This window comes from Symsagittifera roscoffensis, chromosome 5 (assembly GCF_963678635.1).
Source record: "Symsagittifera roscoffensis chromosome 5, txSymRosc1.1, whole genome shotgun sequence".
Classification (NCBI taxonomy): Eukaryota; Metazoa; Xenacoelomorpha; order Acoela; family Convolutidae; genus Symsagittifera; species Symsagittifera roscoffensis.
In genome coordinates, this window is record NC_087066.1 from 17,712,997 (window position 1) to 17,729,081 (window position 16,085).

Below are 16,085 nucleotides of genomic sequence, written 5' to 3' on the forward strand. Positions count from 1 at the left end.
GTTTATTTGTAGGTGAAATGAAACAATATGATGTTATTGAGCCGATATTATATAGGCCAAACATATTACGCCGAAAAAAAACAAACATGCAAAAAAATCAAGAAAATTTAAGACTAATAAAAAGTTATTTATCCCCCTGACCTCCAAGTACACATGAACAATCAATTTTTCTCTTTGAATGACGCAAAATAATTAAGCCGAAAAAAAGGGAAAAAAGCAAAAAAAAATAAACAATTCAAGACCAATAAACTGTTATTTTGTGCCCCTCACCTTCAAAACACATACACGCAAAAAAAATAATAATTAGAGGCCACTAAGTTGATAAGAAGTTCGAAATTTATCGAGACAAAAAAAAATTTAAAAATGAAGTTTTTACAAATCGATTTGGCAAAATTACAAACGTAAAAACAATCGAAAAGGACAGCTATTTAAAAAATTAGTATGCACTTAACCGGTGCATGGTAGCATTTTAGAAGCAGTAGTTTTGTTGCTAATAGGGGTAAAAAAGCCTAGTACCGATTGCAATACCCTTGCTTATCGCAAGGAAAACAATTTACATACACTAGTTTGAGTTCTAGATATACCATGCAGTAGTAACTAGTACCCCAGAATGCGGTAGAGATAAATGAGTTTTTATGAAATTGGGAATGTCAGCATCATGATTCGACTGATTTTGTTAAACTAGTGGTTAAACTGAAAAAGAAAGTATATAAATCGATTTGATACCGCTTGCTAATTGCAAGCACAGTCAATGATTATTTTTCACAATCTACTGGAAATTTTTCCCTTGGTTCAATCTTTGGGCCCTTTCCCCGGTGAAAAAATTAAACGAAGCCAACTGACAGTTGGAAAAGAGTAATGAACGGAAAAAAACCCTATTTTCGAAAAAAAATCTATTTTCGAACTATAAAGAAAAATTTTATGAACCCTAAAGTCCTTTGATTTCTACGAACAATTTATGAACAGTGCTTTTCTGATAAAAATTCTATCAAAAGGTAAAATTTTCCTTTCGCTCTGAAATCTGATATTTGAATTCCATCTTCAAAATAAGAAGCTCATCACATTTTTTGTGACCTTTACATTATTACTATTGATAGTAAAATTTGCTTTCTTTTTAAAGAAAAAAACTGAATTGACCTTTAAAAACTATAAAAACGAAAAACAAAACAACGAAAAATCAAAATTGGGCTTGAACAATTTTTAAAAATTTTTGCTGAAAAAAAATCACCAAGACCTATAAAGTACTCATTACCTTCATTACTTGTTCAGAATGAATTACGAGTAAACAATTTTTACCCATGAAAATAATAAAAAAACACTAGTAAGCGAGAAAAGGAAAAAGAAAATGGTTTATCCATCAGAACCGCTATCCCGAAAGATTTAAGCAACTTTGCTTAACTGGTTGTTAACCCTAAAACAATTATGTCTGAATTTAGCAAGTAGGGACTAATATTTCAGTTAATTTATTTTATGAACATAGACAATATAATTGAAACAGTGTTGAGCTCAAGGCAGAAAAATTTATTGACTTTCCAAAAACTTCAATTTTTGAGTGTTCGCCAAAAAACTTTTGCGTTTTGCAGAATTTGAATGATTGCATTTTTATCTAAACTGAAACAAAAAACTGATTTAAGAAACCTCGATCGATTGATAATTATCTAAATCCGCTGAAATTTCCGAAAATTACAAGGTAGTTTTGAAACACAGTGGGAAAGCGGAGCTTTGCACCACTTGCGTTACAAATTAAATTTAAAAAAAAAATTGTCGGAAAAAAAAGAAAAAAGTTAAAAAATAGATGAACCAAATTTTTGTGTGTGTCTCGATAAAAGACAACCAGGGACCCAGCTAAAGCTGGAAGTACGTGTTTAATAATTTTTGAAAATGTTATACTGCTGCTGGATGAATTGGGTAATTTCAAAAATTGGACTTTGTTCAAAATCTTCGTTATTCTCTACTAGAATAAATGAGAATGACCATTTTTGAGGCATATGAATTTTCCCAAGAAGGTAGCATTTCTCTTACAAAAAAAAGATTCCCCATTTCTGCAAGAGAAATTCTTGCATCCTGATCTTTCCATCGAAATTTTTATCTCAGATTTGATAGGGTAGTTTTTGAGAAAATTTAAAATATTTGCCAATAAACTGTAAAAAATTCCTTCTGATTTTTCTAAGATAAATTTGTCTATAAAAATTGGGCATAGAAAAGTATCAACAGAAGCGAAGTTGCAGTTTGCATATACAAGTAAAATAAATAACCGATAACTCTACTAGGAAAAACTGAATGAGTTAAACTTTGAGCCTATAATTTTTTTAAAGTGACGCACTCAATTATGACGCATTAGCAGTACCAGCAGATTTGGAGAACAAAAATTATTAAGTCTATGGAGCAGTCATAACTTAAAAAATTAAATGTAATGAAAAAAAAATGAAATTCTTTTTTCTTTAATTTGAGATTTGTTTTTTGTGAAAATCATCTCCCCACACGCCATACTTAAAACAAAGTGATCCATTTTGTTTCTAATAACAAATCAATTCTGGCAAATGAGCTTCCTTCAACCAATTTGGAACGATTTCTTTGACGGATTTAAGCTCCGCTTACGCGGTAATAGCGCAAAATATATCGCGCGATAATTGTCCCAAATTGGCCAAAATGGCAATTTTTAAACTCCGATAACTTTACAAAAAATGATCATAGGTAAAATATCTTTCCAAATTTAAGCTCAGGACAACAATATTTTTGTTGTGTAAAAAAATAGCGTCAAAAATAAGTAGTTAAAAAGTCGAAATTTGTCTGAAGAAAAAAAACAACCCGAGCACAAATATTCCGTTACTTTCGTTACGAAAGTCGGAACAATATTAGTCTGTGTTAAAATACTAAGCATTGGCTGTACTTAACAGTTGGTTATTGATCAAAATGAACACTTTTTAGCGCAACAAAACTCGTGTCGCAATCAAACGGCACAATATGAGACGACTATACCAAAATAAAAAAAAATCAGCATATCAAGCTACAAAATACCAAAAGAGAAGTTTACACAAAAGCGAAGTTGCACTTCGCCTACACCAGCAAAAATATGACCGATAACGCAACTGGGAAAAACTGAATGAGTAAAACTTTGAGACTACAAAATGTCTTAAGTGACGCACGCCAATTATGAGCCAACATAATTGCTAAGTGACGCAAGCCAATTATGACGCATTAGCTGTACCAGTCAATTTGAAAAAATAATTGCCATCTAACACGCCTCAATTTAAAGAATGGACGCATTTCAACTATTATACGAAAAATATCATTAAGAACATTCACCCTGCCCAGGTTCGACTTCTCTCATTTTGCTGCTGGTCTCCGTCCCTACCTCTACGCTACAGATCCACGATGTCTTGAAGCTAAAGTGCTATTTATAATATAAAAGACTGTTCTAATATCCTTAGCATTGGCTGTACTTAATAGCTGGATCAAAATGAACACTTTCAAAATGAACACATTATGTCGTAACAATTGCATCGCAACAAATTTTGCTACTTAGGTTAAAAAACGTTCATACTATAACACAAGCTATGCTTGTCTTAAGATAGATTTTCAATAACCTGTTGTTTCAAGAATCAGACTTGACAAGATAGTTATCGATAAAAGTCCAAAAAACGGTCAACAAATAGAAACTTTGACATTTCCGAGAATCAAAGCTTTGTTGTAAAAAAAGTTTGGGCGTAGCCACTTATGCAGAGATTCGCGCAAATTTTAATTTCGATTGAACCCAAAAACTAAGATTTGGGAGTGTAGTTCTCGAGAAAATTAAAAAAAAAATAGAGGACAAAAACGCTCAACAAATCAAAAATGTGAAGTAACATTATAGTTGTTTACAGCACAAAAGAAATCCGTGGCAACTAAGCCACTAATATGTGGCAATTAAGCCGACAAAACTTGAGCAGTAAAACAAAAATCCGACGAATCAATTTTAACCGGAAACTTTTTTAAAATTACATACTTACTGAGAAAACAGCAAGATCCGGCTTGGATTGCAACCCCGAACTTATGGTGGAAAAGCGACGGCGTTAGCTCAAGGCCAATTACGAAGGAACCTGGAAGTTAATTAGATTCGATAAAAAAAGTCAGTCAAAAATTTGTAAGTTCAACAACACCTATATAAGTGTCTTCACTACGTTGATTGACACTCGAAAATCTTTAAATGAGACAAACAGACAAAATAGTCAATTCACATATCTTTAAAACTAAATACTGAAAAGAAAGGAAAAACAGGTACGCCGAAGCGAAACATAGTTTTGTTTTATAGTTGATTTTTCATTATCTGTAGTTTTTCGACTAGGGGATAACTGCAGGATTCCATCATCACTAGTATCGAATTCTCAGCCGACAAACACTGGAATATGATCGAACAAGTTCTTCAATAGCCAAGCAGGTCGTTTAAATTCGTTTTCCCGTCTCCTTTTTGGTCTAAACAGGCATTTCTTTGAGAAAAAAAAGGATTGCCAAAAAAATGTTTCAGAACATCAGAGAGTTTAGGTGCCTCCTTTTCAAACATTCGGTCATAAAAAAGATCCTATTGATAGACTATTAAAAAAATTCAATGTTGTCCGGCCATCTTGATTTTTTTTCAAAAGGGAATAAAAAAACAGAATCCATTCTTGAGGACATACTTTTAGTTGTCACTCAGACCTAATGATTTGCTGTAACGTATACTACCTGAAGGCGGAACCCATCCAGAAAAATCATCTCCTTCCTCCAAAGCTTCTTCTTTTTCACGCTTCTTTGGTTTTGAAATCAACTCTTTACTCCGGATCTCATTTACATTATGCTGTCTCGGTTCATTCGTTTTATCTGTTCGACTTTTTGATTCAGCTGATATGCCATTAGAATGATCTGACTTCTCCCGTTTTTCTGACAAGTTTTTCAAAATATTAGCAGTCGTTGAGGCACTTGTGGAGTCTACATTAGAATTTTCTTGTGTTTTAAAAGCAGAACTGGTTGCTTTTGACTTGGCGGCATTTGATGTTAAGGTGATCGCAACTTTGGATTGGTCAGGCTGTGTTGTGATTCCAGGTTTCTCTGCGGTACTTTTCGATGTCGTTTTGATATTGGATTCTGTTGCATTTTGTAATTTCGTTGTTGTTGTTGTTGTTGATGATTCATCTTCGTCCTCTTCGTATTCAACGCCATCTTCGCCTTCCTAAAATTCGCTACAAATTACTTTCATCGTATTTGAAAAGTGCGAAAGAGTAGATTATCTTATCTTTGCAAAATTCAGAGTGAATTCGAACTTCAGTTTAGTAACTACTTGTTAATTTTTCAACTTAAGAGCATTAAAAATTTGAACCATGTGGAGGGATTATGGCCCCGTGAAATCTTATTTAAAAACATACCTTTACAACGCATGATTCGTCAGCATTAATCGCATTTTTTCTCGCTCCAGCTAACAACGGGTTGGCTTCAGAGTTATTTTCTTGACTATTGCCGAAAGGGTTTGTATTAACTGACATCTTTTTAGCGGGCAATGAAAACCCAAATCTTGAAGTTGCACGTAAGTATTTATTCTTCTGGGATGCACCAGTTGTATTGTTCCTTAATTTAATATCGGCTGGCTCCGCCGCTTTTTTCATCTTTTCAATCTTAGCTATTTCTTTTTTCAACTCAATCGTTCTCATTTTCATTTTTCTTCTGGTCGTCGCATCAATTTCCTCGCCGCTTTTCATTCCTTGCATGTATTCGTCCAGGGTATCCAACGACGTCATTTTAGCCACATGTGATTGACTACTTTTGATTCGCTGTTCCAGCTTCGAAAGCTCTTCTTGAGCTGCCAACAAATCTGCAGTCTAAACAACAGAACACGGATTTAAATTGAAAAAAGGTTAAAAAAAACAAAAAAAACGTGACATTTTTCACAAGAAGCACAACCCAACTACTCAACGTGAACACTAAGACACATAAATCAACAACATAGATCCCCTTTGTTCCTATGAGAAGTGTCTCAAATTGTCAGTTCATTTAAGAATTCGACGCGCGTTTACTTAGTAAACTGACCAGTGACTCATCAGTGTGCACTTTGTTATGTCCCTCCCCCTCGCCCTCCTCTGCCCCCAGTCTCTCCATCCTCCTCTTCCTCTTCGCCTCCACACTCCCAGTCCTGTCCAAATACGTGTCATCATCGCTGTCGTAGAAGTCATTCTCGGCCCAATTACGCTTCTTCACCTATTAGAACAGCCATTGTATTTTTCCAGAACTTCAACATAAGAGTTTTATTTTAAACTGTTTAGGTCAATTTATAAGGAATTCAACTCAAAGATTATTATATTGAGTTATTTCAAATATTACTACATAGTACCGAGTAAAAGATCCGATAAACTTCTAGGATCATCAAACTTTTTTTTAAGGTTCCCTGCATTTTTGGCGCTATCAACATTATATAACCAAAATCAAGGATATGCGCAACCTCTATCGGTTGGTCTCCAAGTTTGCTTCTGGGAATTATATTTTTGCTTGTTTTTGTATTTTTTTCCTCAAAAATTTTATATCGTTGATTTTTATCAAGTTTTACCTCGTGTCGTTCGTGTGAGGATGCCCTGAGGATTCCATGTGCGTCTAGAATGCGACATGCCTCCAGTGCACACTGTACCTGGACGTCTCTTCGCTTACCCTTGTTCACCACTTCTGCGAACACTGGCCGCCCATCCTCTGAATCCACCATTGGAAGTCTAAACGAAACTACTTTGCCACTGAAACCCACACTAACAAATGATGAACATAGCCAACAGACAGTAGGAAAAGAGTCATGAACGCAAGAAAACCGATCAAAAATTGACTGGTTAATGAAAAAGCTTCAAATTTCCAATTTGAAAGAAAAAAATATACATGGCATTAGGGCTCTTTTGAATTTCGAAGATAATTTATGATTGACACTTTTTTGATAAAATGACCCATTTTGAGAAAACTGGATCAAATAGGTAAATTTTTTTTTATTTCGCTGGGAAATCTGAAAACTAAACTCCACTTTCGAAACTAAAAGTCGATCACATTTTCGTGACCTCTACACTTTTGCTGTTCGATAGTGGAGCTCGCCTTGCTTTTAACAAAGGAAATGAACTGAACTTCAAAAGAAATCAGAAGTCAAACAGCGAAAAAGTGGATTTGAATCTGAACGAATTTCAAAGGTTTTTCCTGAAAAAGAACGGAAAAAAATCATCGCGACTTATATAAGAAACGGAACTATGAGCTACGTTTATGGCTCTGAAACACTTCCTCTCGTTCAGTATGCTCAAAGAGCTACAACCATTCGAAATTAAAAAAAAAAACCCGCCGCAAGAAAGGCTCAAGCTAAAAGAGTCAAAATCCATACTTACTCTATTTTGCAAATGTGTGTACCGAACTGTTCCTCCTCGCAGATGTACTCTAATTCAAACCCCTCCCTTTCAAAACAACCCTTCAATGTCTTCTTCGGGTCTTCCAAGTTCAACTCCTCAGGAACTGAGAAGGGATTGACAGCTTTAGGATTTTCGTCGTCATCTTCATCCTAAAATTAAACTTCTTGAAAAGTTATTTTTGAATCTTTACAAGCATTATATCTGTATGTGCGAAATTATATTTTTTGCGCTTAATTTTTTCTTTCCTGATAACACATTTCAAAAACTTCAATTTCACCAAGTCTGCACTGCTTTTTTCTCAAATTGGGTTGACGGAAGACAAAAAAACAGTAAAAAGGTTCCTTAAAACTCACCAGAACTAATCTGAGGCAATTTATTGAAATTCGAACCCAAAACTTGACTGGGTAATTTTGGGCTCCTTTTAGTCAATAAAACTTAACCTTAAACTATCGAGTCAACCGATGGCAAAAATAGATCAAAATGAGGCTCCTATGTAGCCCAAAAAAGTTAGAAAGGATGGTATGATCACCAAACTTTGGTCAAAACGTTTCAAAAGTTTTTAAATGAAAAAATTGGTATTGAAAAATTAGAAGACTACCCTTCTTTAAAAATTTTGGGCTACATACGAGGCTCACTTTGATCGAATTTGCTCAGCAATTGACTCAGAGTAGTTTTCGATTCACTAAAAGGAGCCAAAAATTACCCATTTTTGGCGTAAGAGTTTGGGTCCAAATTGCGCAAAATAAAATGCACGATATTAAATCGGCTAAAACTTAAGTATACTTTTTTCTGATCTCTTTTGTCTACAATCAACTGAACTAAAGAAAAACCATTAGAAAACTTAGTTCAATCCATTTTTTTGAACTTCTGTTCCGACTTTCGAAGAAAACGTAATATTTATGATTGGGATGGTTTTTTGTTCCGTCAATTTTCGGCGATCAAAATAATTTTTAACAAAAAAAATTATACTCCATTGAAGATATCGACTTCTTGGAATCAAATGTAAAAAGATATTTTACCTCCGATCGTTTTTTGCAAAGTTCTGGGAGTTTGAAGATTGCCAACTGGGCCATACTCTGGACTAATTTGTGCGCGCTTTGAAAAGTTTATTCATAATGCTGAAAGCGTAACGCAAATTATGTATGCGTGGCGAACTATCCCGCACAACAAAATCGGTCCAGATTTACTTGAGGCTAGCTTATCGGTTGTATTAATTTCGTACGACTCAAATTTTCACACTTGAGTTTTAATTTTGTCCAAAATTTATAGTTTTTCAGTATTTTCTTTTCATAAAAAATCATTCGACATGGATTAAGGGACAGTCGGAACATTCAGGGCTTTGCCCTGATATACGAGCAGTCTTGTCAAGGTTTAATATCAAAAACTGCATTCGAATTTCAGCATGCCTTGAGCTCATCATTGGAAAATTCAATTTAACCGATCATGTGACTACAGGTCACCATTATAGCTATCAACTGGATACTGATAAGCCATCTTGAGTCACGAGATTATATTGGAGTTTAAATTAAGTTCATTGAAACTCAAACGTTGTTGAAATACAATGTTGGGATTGTTGAAATTAAAAGCCAGGACAAAGAAAATTTTATTTCTCTGAACAAAAAATGTCAGCTTTTCTCAAGAGTTACTATAAAACACTTAATATGACTTAATACTTAATGCCATATTCATCAATCAAATACTATTGATATGCAAAAGGTACCAACAGACTGTTCGGCGTCCTCCTTGAAACCCCAGCTGATCCCACTCTCCTTCTCCTTCTCAATCTGCTTCTTTCTCTCCTCTATCAACTCCTGCTGCCTCCTCTTCATCTCCGCATTTCTCTGCTTGATCTCCGTGATAGAGTAGGGACTGGCTGCAGGAGTGTCACTGTCCGGGCCCTGGAACGAGGAGAGAAACCAAAGCAAATTACTGTGAGAGATATTTAACTGTTGAGTGAAAACGGTTCAATGAAATGATCATGAAGTATGTTATTTCAATATTTGCTTTTCAAGGCAAGAAAAAAGTATATTTAAAAAACAGAGCTATTTGCTTTGCAGTTATCTGGATTTCGATCACGCTTTGCCCCCAGAAAAAACTGAACACTTTTTTAATCATCAACTGGCGAATTAAGATGATTGAAACAAAACAAAACAAACATTTTTACACTGAGCAGTCATATTTGAAAAAAGCTAAGCGCCTAGTATGCTAAGTGATAATGATCGCTCAAAAATACTAAGAAAAACTTAAGAAAATCATCAGTAAACTTACGTGAACAATAAACAGCCTCGTACTGTTTCCAAACTTGATCACATGGCCAACTTTCACTCTGCTGTAACAGTTGGCTTCAATTCTTTGCTTGTTCAGGAATGTACCATGAGTACTTCCGCAATCATACAAATACAATCCAGGCTCCTCGTCCCCTGATTCTCCCAGGGTAGGTCGCATCTGGAACACGGCATGTACCCTGGATATCGATGGGTGTTCCAGTACTATATCTACATGTTTAGATCTCCCAATTGATGCCATCGGTTTGTCTAGCCAAAACTTCTCGATTACCACGCCGTTTTTGATAGTTTCGACCCAGTAGTCTTCGGCTAAAAGGCCACTCCATAAGGGTTCCCTGTATGTAACTGAAGACACGTTCGACTCTTTGAGTAGTTCTGCTGGGCTCATTCTGCTAAGAGCACGAGATTTCAAATCCGAAAGTGAAAAAACTACATTCACAGACTTGGTTTTCTCTTCAGCCTGCTTAGCGTCTGGTTTATTTTCAAGGACATCTTTACAAGGCACCAAATTAGCTTCTGTTGACGTTATCGTTGGAACTGGAAGAACTGGCACTTTGAAATTATCTTCTGTTGTATTTGGGATATCATCCAAATCTGTTTGTTTCTCACTTCCATTCAGCTTTGTTCCCGACTCAGAATGAGGGTGTTCAACACAATTATCTTCCATTTTCAAAATCTAGAAACGAGAAACTTTCGGTAATTTTTGTCAAAAATCATGAAACTGATTGAATATAGCTTGCAAAAATGAAGCGCAGTGATGCCACATTTTAATGCTTAAGTCATACAAGGCAACTGCCATATGCAATATTTGAGCCAGGGAAAAGTAATTCGTAACAGAAAACAATTAGTTGACCGCCCATTTATGCATCTTGCGTTCTGAATTATTGTTTGAGTTCTCGGCCAGATTGGTCGCTCTCAAGACTAATCTGTGGCTTTCTCAATAATTTTTTTTTGGATGTCAGCCCAGACTCACATTCAGAATGCAAAGCATGGAAACATCCCAAAGGTAACAAAAAAACCTAACAGAAATATCAAGATGCTCTGCAATCAGCATGTAGAACAAAAATTGTTGACCATAGACATGTTTGCACAAAATGAGAAAAACGAGGAGCTAACGAAACATTTTAATTTGTGATTGACGGGGAGGGGACTGAAAAAAGCTATAAGAACATGGGCGGATTTATGGGAGGGGGGAGAGGAAAGACGCCCCCTCCCTCAGAGATTTGACCCCCTGCCGACCCAAAAGGTCCCCCCTTTGTACTATCTAGAGATATTCATTTTTGGCGACGGACCCTAAAAAATTTCTAAAGGCGCCTACTAATTTTGAGGGGGAGCGCGAGCCGAAATAACGCAAATAACTCTGTTTTTGGCCAACATTTTCAAAAAGTGCCTAAAATGCTATTTAAGGCCTGTTTTTTCAAAATTTTGACTGCCAAAATATTCAAAACGTGCCTAAAAATGCTTTTTAAGGCCATGTTTTTTCAAAATTTAGACTGCGGCGCAGATATCTCGGCCAAAACAGAGTCTTTTTAGTGCTTTGGGAGGGACATTTTTTGAAACCCCCCTCCCTCGAAAAATTCTAGATATGCCCCTGAATTCAATTCCCCTCAAGAATAACAGAGCTTCAATATATACAACACTGATATCCAGTTATGTATTTTCTGCAAGAGCCAATTTTCCAATTATTGTGCAATCTACACGATTCAAGTTATCGTACAAAAATTAGACTTTTTTCAATTTTATGAGTACTGATTATCCCTATGCTTAAGAAAAATTAACATGATAAACTTTTTTCGTAAAATATTAGCTACGCTAAGTTTCTTATTGGGAATCTTTGCCTAAGCTCTGATTGATGATTACAAAACAGCGGAAACAAACTGCCTCTTGACAAACTGTTTATCAAGGAGTCGAGACAAAACGTTTACTCAAAAACAACAATTAAAAGTATGAACTGAAGAACAAAACAATATGATTTTGATCTCTCTCAACTCATCGATAGATGAATAATTTTTTACTGTTCGAGAAACTTGGTCATCTGTGTTATTTGTGCCGTGAGAGTCTTCTGCATCGATTCTATTTCTTGGATCATCCCGTCGAACTGATCTTTCCACTCCTGTAAAAATAACAAAGAGAAGATCTTTATTAACTGTAAGTGCTTAATGAGTCATAATAACAATTTTAAGTCAAGAAATCTTGATACATAAATTTTGAATGTAACAATTTTTTTACTAATGTAGACAATTTTTCAACTTTTTGCAGATAACACTAATACTCCCCTCGTTTGCAATCGCGAAAATGATATACTGGGAACAAACAGTTGACACTGCTGAATTGTTAATTCAAAAAATCTAATGTGAGAGGATACTATGACCGGGTTCGACTCTATACCACGAATTCAGAATCTCAAAGACGTTTTGGTAATCATTCAAGTAAAATATGATTTTTGAGAAAAACATTTGCATTTGCATTTCTATTTGAGACTAGACTTGGACTGAATCATTTCAGAATTTTAACGTGTTTATTACGAGATAAAATTTCTGAAACAGAGTTTTTACACAGAGGTGAAGCTGTGCTTCGCAAACACTTGCGAGAACACGACCAAAAAGCAGCTATCAAGTGACAAAAGAAAAAAATAAATACGCCTCGATTTTGCAAAAACTCGAGGCTTAGCAAAAACTCGAATTAGCAAAAATCTGCGACCTAGCAAATTTGAGTCTCACGCACTAACCATTCAGCCACGGATGCTTAAAATCCCCAAAAACTATCCACCAATAATGCAGCTACATATGCTAATAAATTGCTAATTCGATGCAGCAAAAGTAGCATCAAACACAAAAAAAAATAAAATTTAGCATGTAAAAAAATCGCAAATGATAAAGCCACATTATGGATAAATTAAGCATTTCAAAAAAATTACGAGATATATTGAGTAAGAAAATTTCGGAAATCGAGATTTTAGTAGTGTTCCGACTTGCGTAACGAAATTAGCGGAATATGTGCTCGGGGTGGGTTTTTTTTCTTCAGACAAATTTCGACTTTTTAACTAGCCACTTTTGACTGAATTTTTTAGAATCATTCGAAAGGTATTGTTGTCTTAAGTTTAAAATTGAAAAGATATTTTACCTGTGATCATTTTTCGCAAAGTGATAGGGGTTTAAAGATTGCCAATTCGGGACAATTAACGCGAGATAAATTAAGCGCTCTTAACGCGTAAGCGGAGATTTAATCCGTCTTAGAAATCGTTCCAAATTGGTTAAAAGAAGCTTAGTTGTCAAATTGATTTGTTAATGGGAGCGAAACCTATCACTTTGTACTTCATATGGCGTGTGGGGTGATGATTTTCACAAAAATCTCAATTTTTATAAGAAAAATTCATTTCATTTTATTACATATAATTTGTTTCTCTATGGACCTTAAAATGCAGTCGGAACAATCAGGGCTTCGCCCTGATACGAGCAGTCTTGTTATGTTGTTTGAAACAAAAAGCTGCCTTCGGTTCACTTGATGAATTAAAAATGCATCAACTGAGTAAATTTATAACTTCGTACGTCAAAGCACATAATATCAATAAGCTGAACAAAGGTGCAACAAAATATCTTCTTGCCAATTCAAAGGTGCAACTGAATTTCAAAGGTGCAACAAAATATCTCTTGCCAATTCAATGCAGCGAATTCGATGCAGCAAATATTATTACTTTCAGTCGTAACAATGATTAAGATGACGCTAGTGTAAATAGGCCGAATTTTATTAAAACGAAAAAAAGGAAAAGAACAAAAAACATGAAATTTTAACAAAATTTTTTTCCAACAGGACAGATATTGAAAATCCCAACAAGCACAAAATATATCTCAAGTGGTAAATGACCTTTTCATCTGGACTCATTTCCATGAAGCATCCTAGCAACTAATTTACCACTAGAGATATATTTTGTGCTTGTAGGGATTTTCATGTGGCATGAAAACTTATGCGTCCTTGGGACTCATGCGGCCTTCAAGGAAATTAGTCCTGTGAACAAAGTAAAAAGTCTAGTACCCGATTGCAATACCATTGCTTATCGCAAGGGTAAAAAGCAACTGATATGAAAACTGTGTACATAAAAAAATGTCTACATGGCAACTAAGCCGACAAAACATAAGAAGACAAGTAATAAGCCGACAATTTTTTTGAAACGGAATATTTCCTGTTTGAAAAAAAAAAAACAGGTCCTAGTCAGACTCCAACACAGGATCTTTGCCGTCTCAGTCATATTAGTTACCTCCAAACCAAATTATGAAACCACTTCAGCTGGTGTCATACTTAAAAAGCTACCGAGTATTTATGTCAGTTTCAGAAAATTTTTACGTGAATAGTAAATGTAAAAGATTGAAAAATAGTAGATACTCCGGATTCGCAAAAGCAGACAACCCCATCGAATCGAAAGCAGGCAACCCAAGTCTCGCGTGTTTGAAGCTCGGATCATCTAAGCTTCAATTATACGCCTTACTGGTTGAGACCGCGGATCTTGAACTATTGTTCCGACGACCGCAAGGCACCGCTGAGCTCGAACTCAAAAACTGCGCTTTTTAGACACCCTTTTATTTTTTTGTGATTTTGTAAAATTCTTTGTCCTTGAAAAATTTACAACTCTCCTGCGGCACATGGTGGTGTAGAATGTGGGATTGAAATCGCATTTAGTTTTGACTATAAATGGGTTCTGTTACTACTAACCGCGTACGTTTGCTTCTCCTTGACCCTTCCATGGCCCATTAGCACTGTGAACTGCTCAGAATAGGCCACATAATCTGTATCCGACAATAAAGCTTCAGCATACTTCACATCAGCCTGCATTTTGTCATTAATCGAGTTGAAAACTGTCTCAAGCGTCTTTTTGAAATACCCTGAGCAAGTTACATCTACACGTTAAAATAATCACAACAAAAAAGTCCTTGAGTTATTTTTACTTGAAATAAAACATGAAATCTTACTCAATTTGAAAGACTTCGAATCGCTTCTAACAGCCTGAGCCAGTTCTTGGATAGATTTTCGAAGCTTGCTGTCAATGTTTGCATAAAATTGGTCAATTTCTTGAATCCTATTGCTATTAATCGCACTGTTGTCTTGATTGTTTTCATCAGAGGTGGCATCACTTATTCCATCGAAACATTCTTTCGGCATTTTGACTAGATTTAATTTATGAACTTAAAATGCTTGAATAGTAGGTGCCGTAGAATAAGCGGCAGTTACTGAAAAGTTACTACAAATCAAAACCAGTGAATATAATCAGGAGCTTGAAGAATCATATGCGAAGAATCGCTCAAACATTTGAAATTTGGCTGCGATTTCTTTTAAAAAAACTGGGCAAATATTTCGTTCATAACTACTTTTGGACTAGATCTAATCAAAACAGATAATTCCTGTAAACTTTTATTTGTACAAATCTAATTATGACAATGCATTTCGTTATCAAGTGCTTAAAAACAGACTCAGTTTAAACATTATTCAATGACTCGCAACTTCTACACATTGAAGATGTACGATTTGACTTCATTGGCCAATGAGCCTCGCGACTCGAATGGTCTCACTTCTTGCGTGTTCACTGCCCCCATGAGGTTGTGGGGCCACCTTCGGCTGAAGTAGTGCGACTCCCCCACCACCCAGCTGGGGTCGTCTTTCATCAAGTCAGCCTCCACTTCTCTCGCCTCTCGCATGTCCCTCAGTTGTCGTCTGCCGTTCTCGGCCATGAGCAGCGCGTGAACCGCCTGAAGTACAAACACCCTTCTGAATGTTGATTTCTACTGTACTTGTTCGCCACTTAAGGTTTCTGTGATTATTCACATTTACCCGATTGAAAACCAAGATTCAAACCTACTAAAATCATATGAAAAAAAAGATAGCTGATTGCTGCGCAATTAGCCCAGAATCTTCGGACCACAAAGTATTTCAAAAAATGTCGTTGAATTTTTTTTATCGGCTGTTAAATTAAGCAACAACACAAGAATTAGGTAAAAATCAACACTTAGTTCAGTGTAATCATATTTTCTGAATTTGGTAAGACCAATGGTTTTCGACACAATTGCTTTGATTTTTTTTTGTCATCCGAAACACGAATACAAGGGTTAATATGATACCACATTTGACCACCTATGAGCTGTTTATGAAGCAGTGAAAATTCTTCGGACAAAAAACCTTCCTAAAGTGGTCGGAACAAAAATAAACTTTCTGAAGAACTCTTTTTAAACTCTTTTACCTTTAAACTCTTTTACCTTTAAGATAATGTTCGGTTTCAAAACTTAGGTAGGAAAACGAGGTAAAAAATTTTTCAACAAATAATTGTTCAAAAACTAGATTTTGTTCCCACGACTTCCTTAAATAGTATCTAGCTAAAAAGTTGCGGCATCATTTGGCAAAAAATTGTTATGAAACAAATTTTGGAGACTTTTCCTCGCGA

General features: G+C 35.5%; 3 protein-coding genes across 4 annotated transcripts in view; all 3 read right to left on the reverse strand.

Annotated features, from left to right (window-relative positions):
• Positions 1 to 4,220: 4,220 nt before the first annotated feature.
• LOC134846325 (kanadaptin-like) lies at positions 4,221 to 10,331 on the reverse strand. The gene is made up of 8 exons (XM_063863630.1): positions 9,642 to 10,331; positions 9,098 to 9,271; positions 7,353 to 7,522; positions 6,551 to 6,707; positions 6,037 to 6,204; positions 5,379 to 5,828; positions 4,702 to 5,185; positions 4,221 to 4,452 (listed from the first exon to the last, which is right to left on the reverse strand). The coding sequence occupies exons 1-8, from the start codon at positions 10,323 to 10,325 to the stop codon at positions 4,403 to 4,405; spliced, it is 2,337 nt and encodes a 778-aa protein (XP_063719700.1). The 5' UTR covers positions 10,326 to 10,331; the 3' UTR covers positions 4,221 to 4,402.
• A 1,300-nt stretch (positions 10,332 to 11,631) lies between these two features.
• On the reverse strand, positions 11,632 to 14,893 carry LOC134845459 (uncharacterized). 2 transcript variants are annotated; one of them, XM_063862349.1, is made up of 3 exons: positions 14,623 to 14,893; positions 14,366 to 14,535; positions 11,632 to 11,771 (listed from the first exon to the last, which is right to left on the reverse strand). In XM_063862349.1, exons 1-3 carry the CDS (start codon positions 14,810 to 14,812, stop codon positions 11,670 to 11,672), a joined length of 462 nt encoding a protein of 153 aa, XP_063718419.1. In that variant the 5' UTR covers positions 14,813 to 14,893; the 3' UTR covers positions 11,632 to 11,669. The 2 variants fall into 2 exon arrangements, with proteins under 2 accessions (XP_063718419.1, XP_063718418.1); XM_063862348.1 differs by having other exon boundaries at positions 14,366 to 14,550.
• Positions 14,894 to 15,048: 155 nt separating this feature from the next.
• The window catches only part of LOC134845460 (uncharacterized), a 68,714-nt gene continuing 67,677 nt past the window's right edge, over positions 15,049 to 16,085 (reverse strand). Inside the window, exon 3 of the mRNA XM_063862350.1 lies at positions 15,049 to 15,396. Within this exon, the coding sequence (XP_063718420.1) occupies positions 15,154 to 15,396 (243 nt within the window). The 3' untranslated portion in view covers positions 15,049 to 15,153. The remainder of the gene's footprint in view (positions 15,397 to 16,085) is intronic.

What these genes read in the sequence shown, in the direction of transcription:
- LOC134846325 (XM_063863630.1), bottom strand. Translation starts at nt 10,325, where the DNA reads ATGGAAGATAATTGTGTTGAACACCCTCATTCTGAGTCGGGAACAAAG. An exon ending in ACACACATTTGCAAAATAGA is followed by an intron (nt 6,708 to 7,352) that starts GTAAGTATGGAT and finishes AGTTTCGTTTAG; the next exon opens with ACTTCCAATGGTGGATTCAG. An exon ending in ACGAATCATGCGTTGTAAAG is followed by an intron (nt 5,186 to 5,378) that starts GTATGTTTTTAA and finishes AGCGAATTTTAG; the next exon opens with GAAGGCGAAGATGGCGTTGA.
- LOC134845459 (XM_063862348.1), bottom strand. Translation starts at nt 14,812, where the DNA reads ATGCCGAAAGAATGTTTCGATGGAATAAGTGATGCCACCTCTGATGAA. An exon ending in TTCGAAGTCTTTCAAATTGA is followed by an intron (nt 14,551 to 14,622) that starts GTAAGATTTCAT and finishes TTTAACGTGTAG; the next exon opens with ATGTAACTTGCTCAGGGTAT. An exon ending in AGGAGAAGCAAACGTACGCG is followed by an intron (nt 11,772 to 14,365) that starts GTTAGTAGTAAC and finishes TTATTTTTACAG; the next exon opens with GAGTGGAAAGATCAGTTCGA.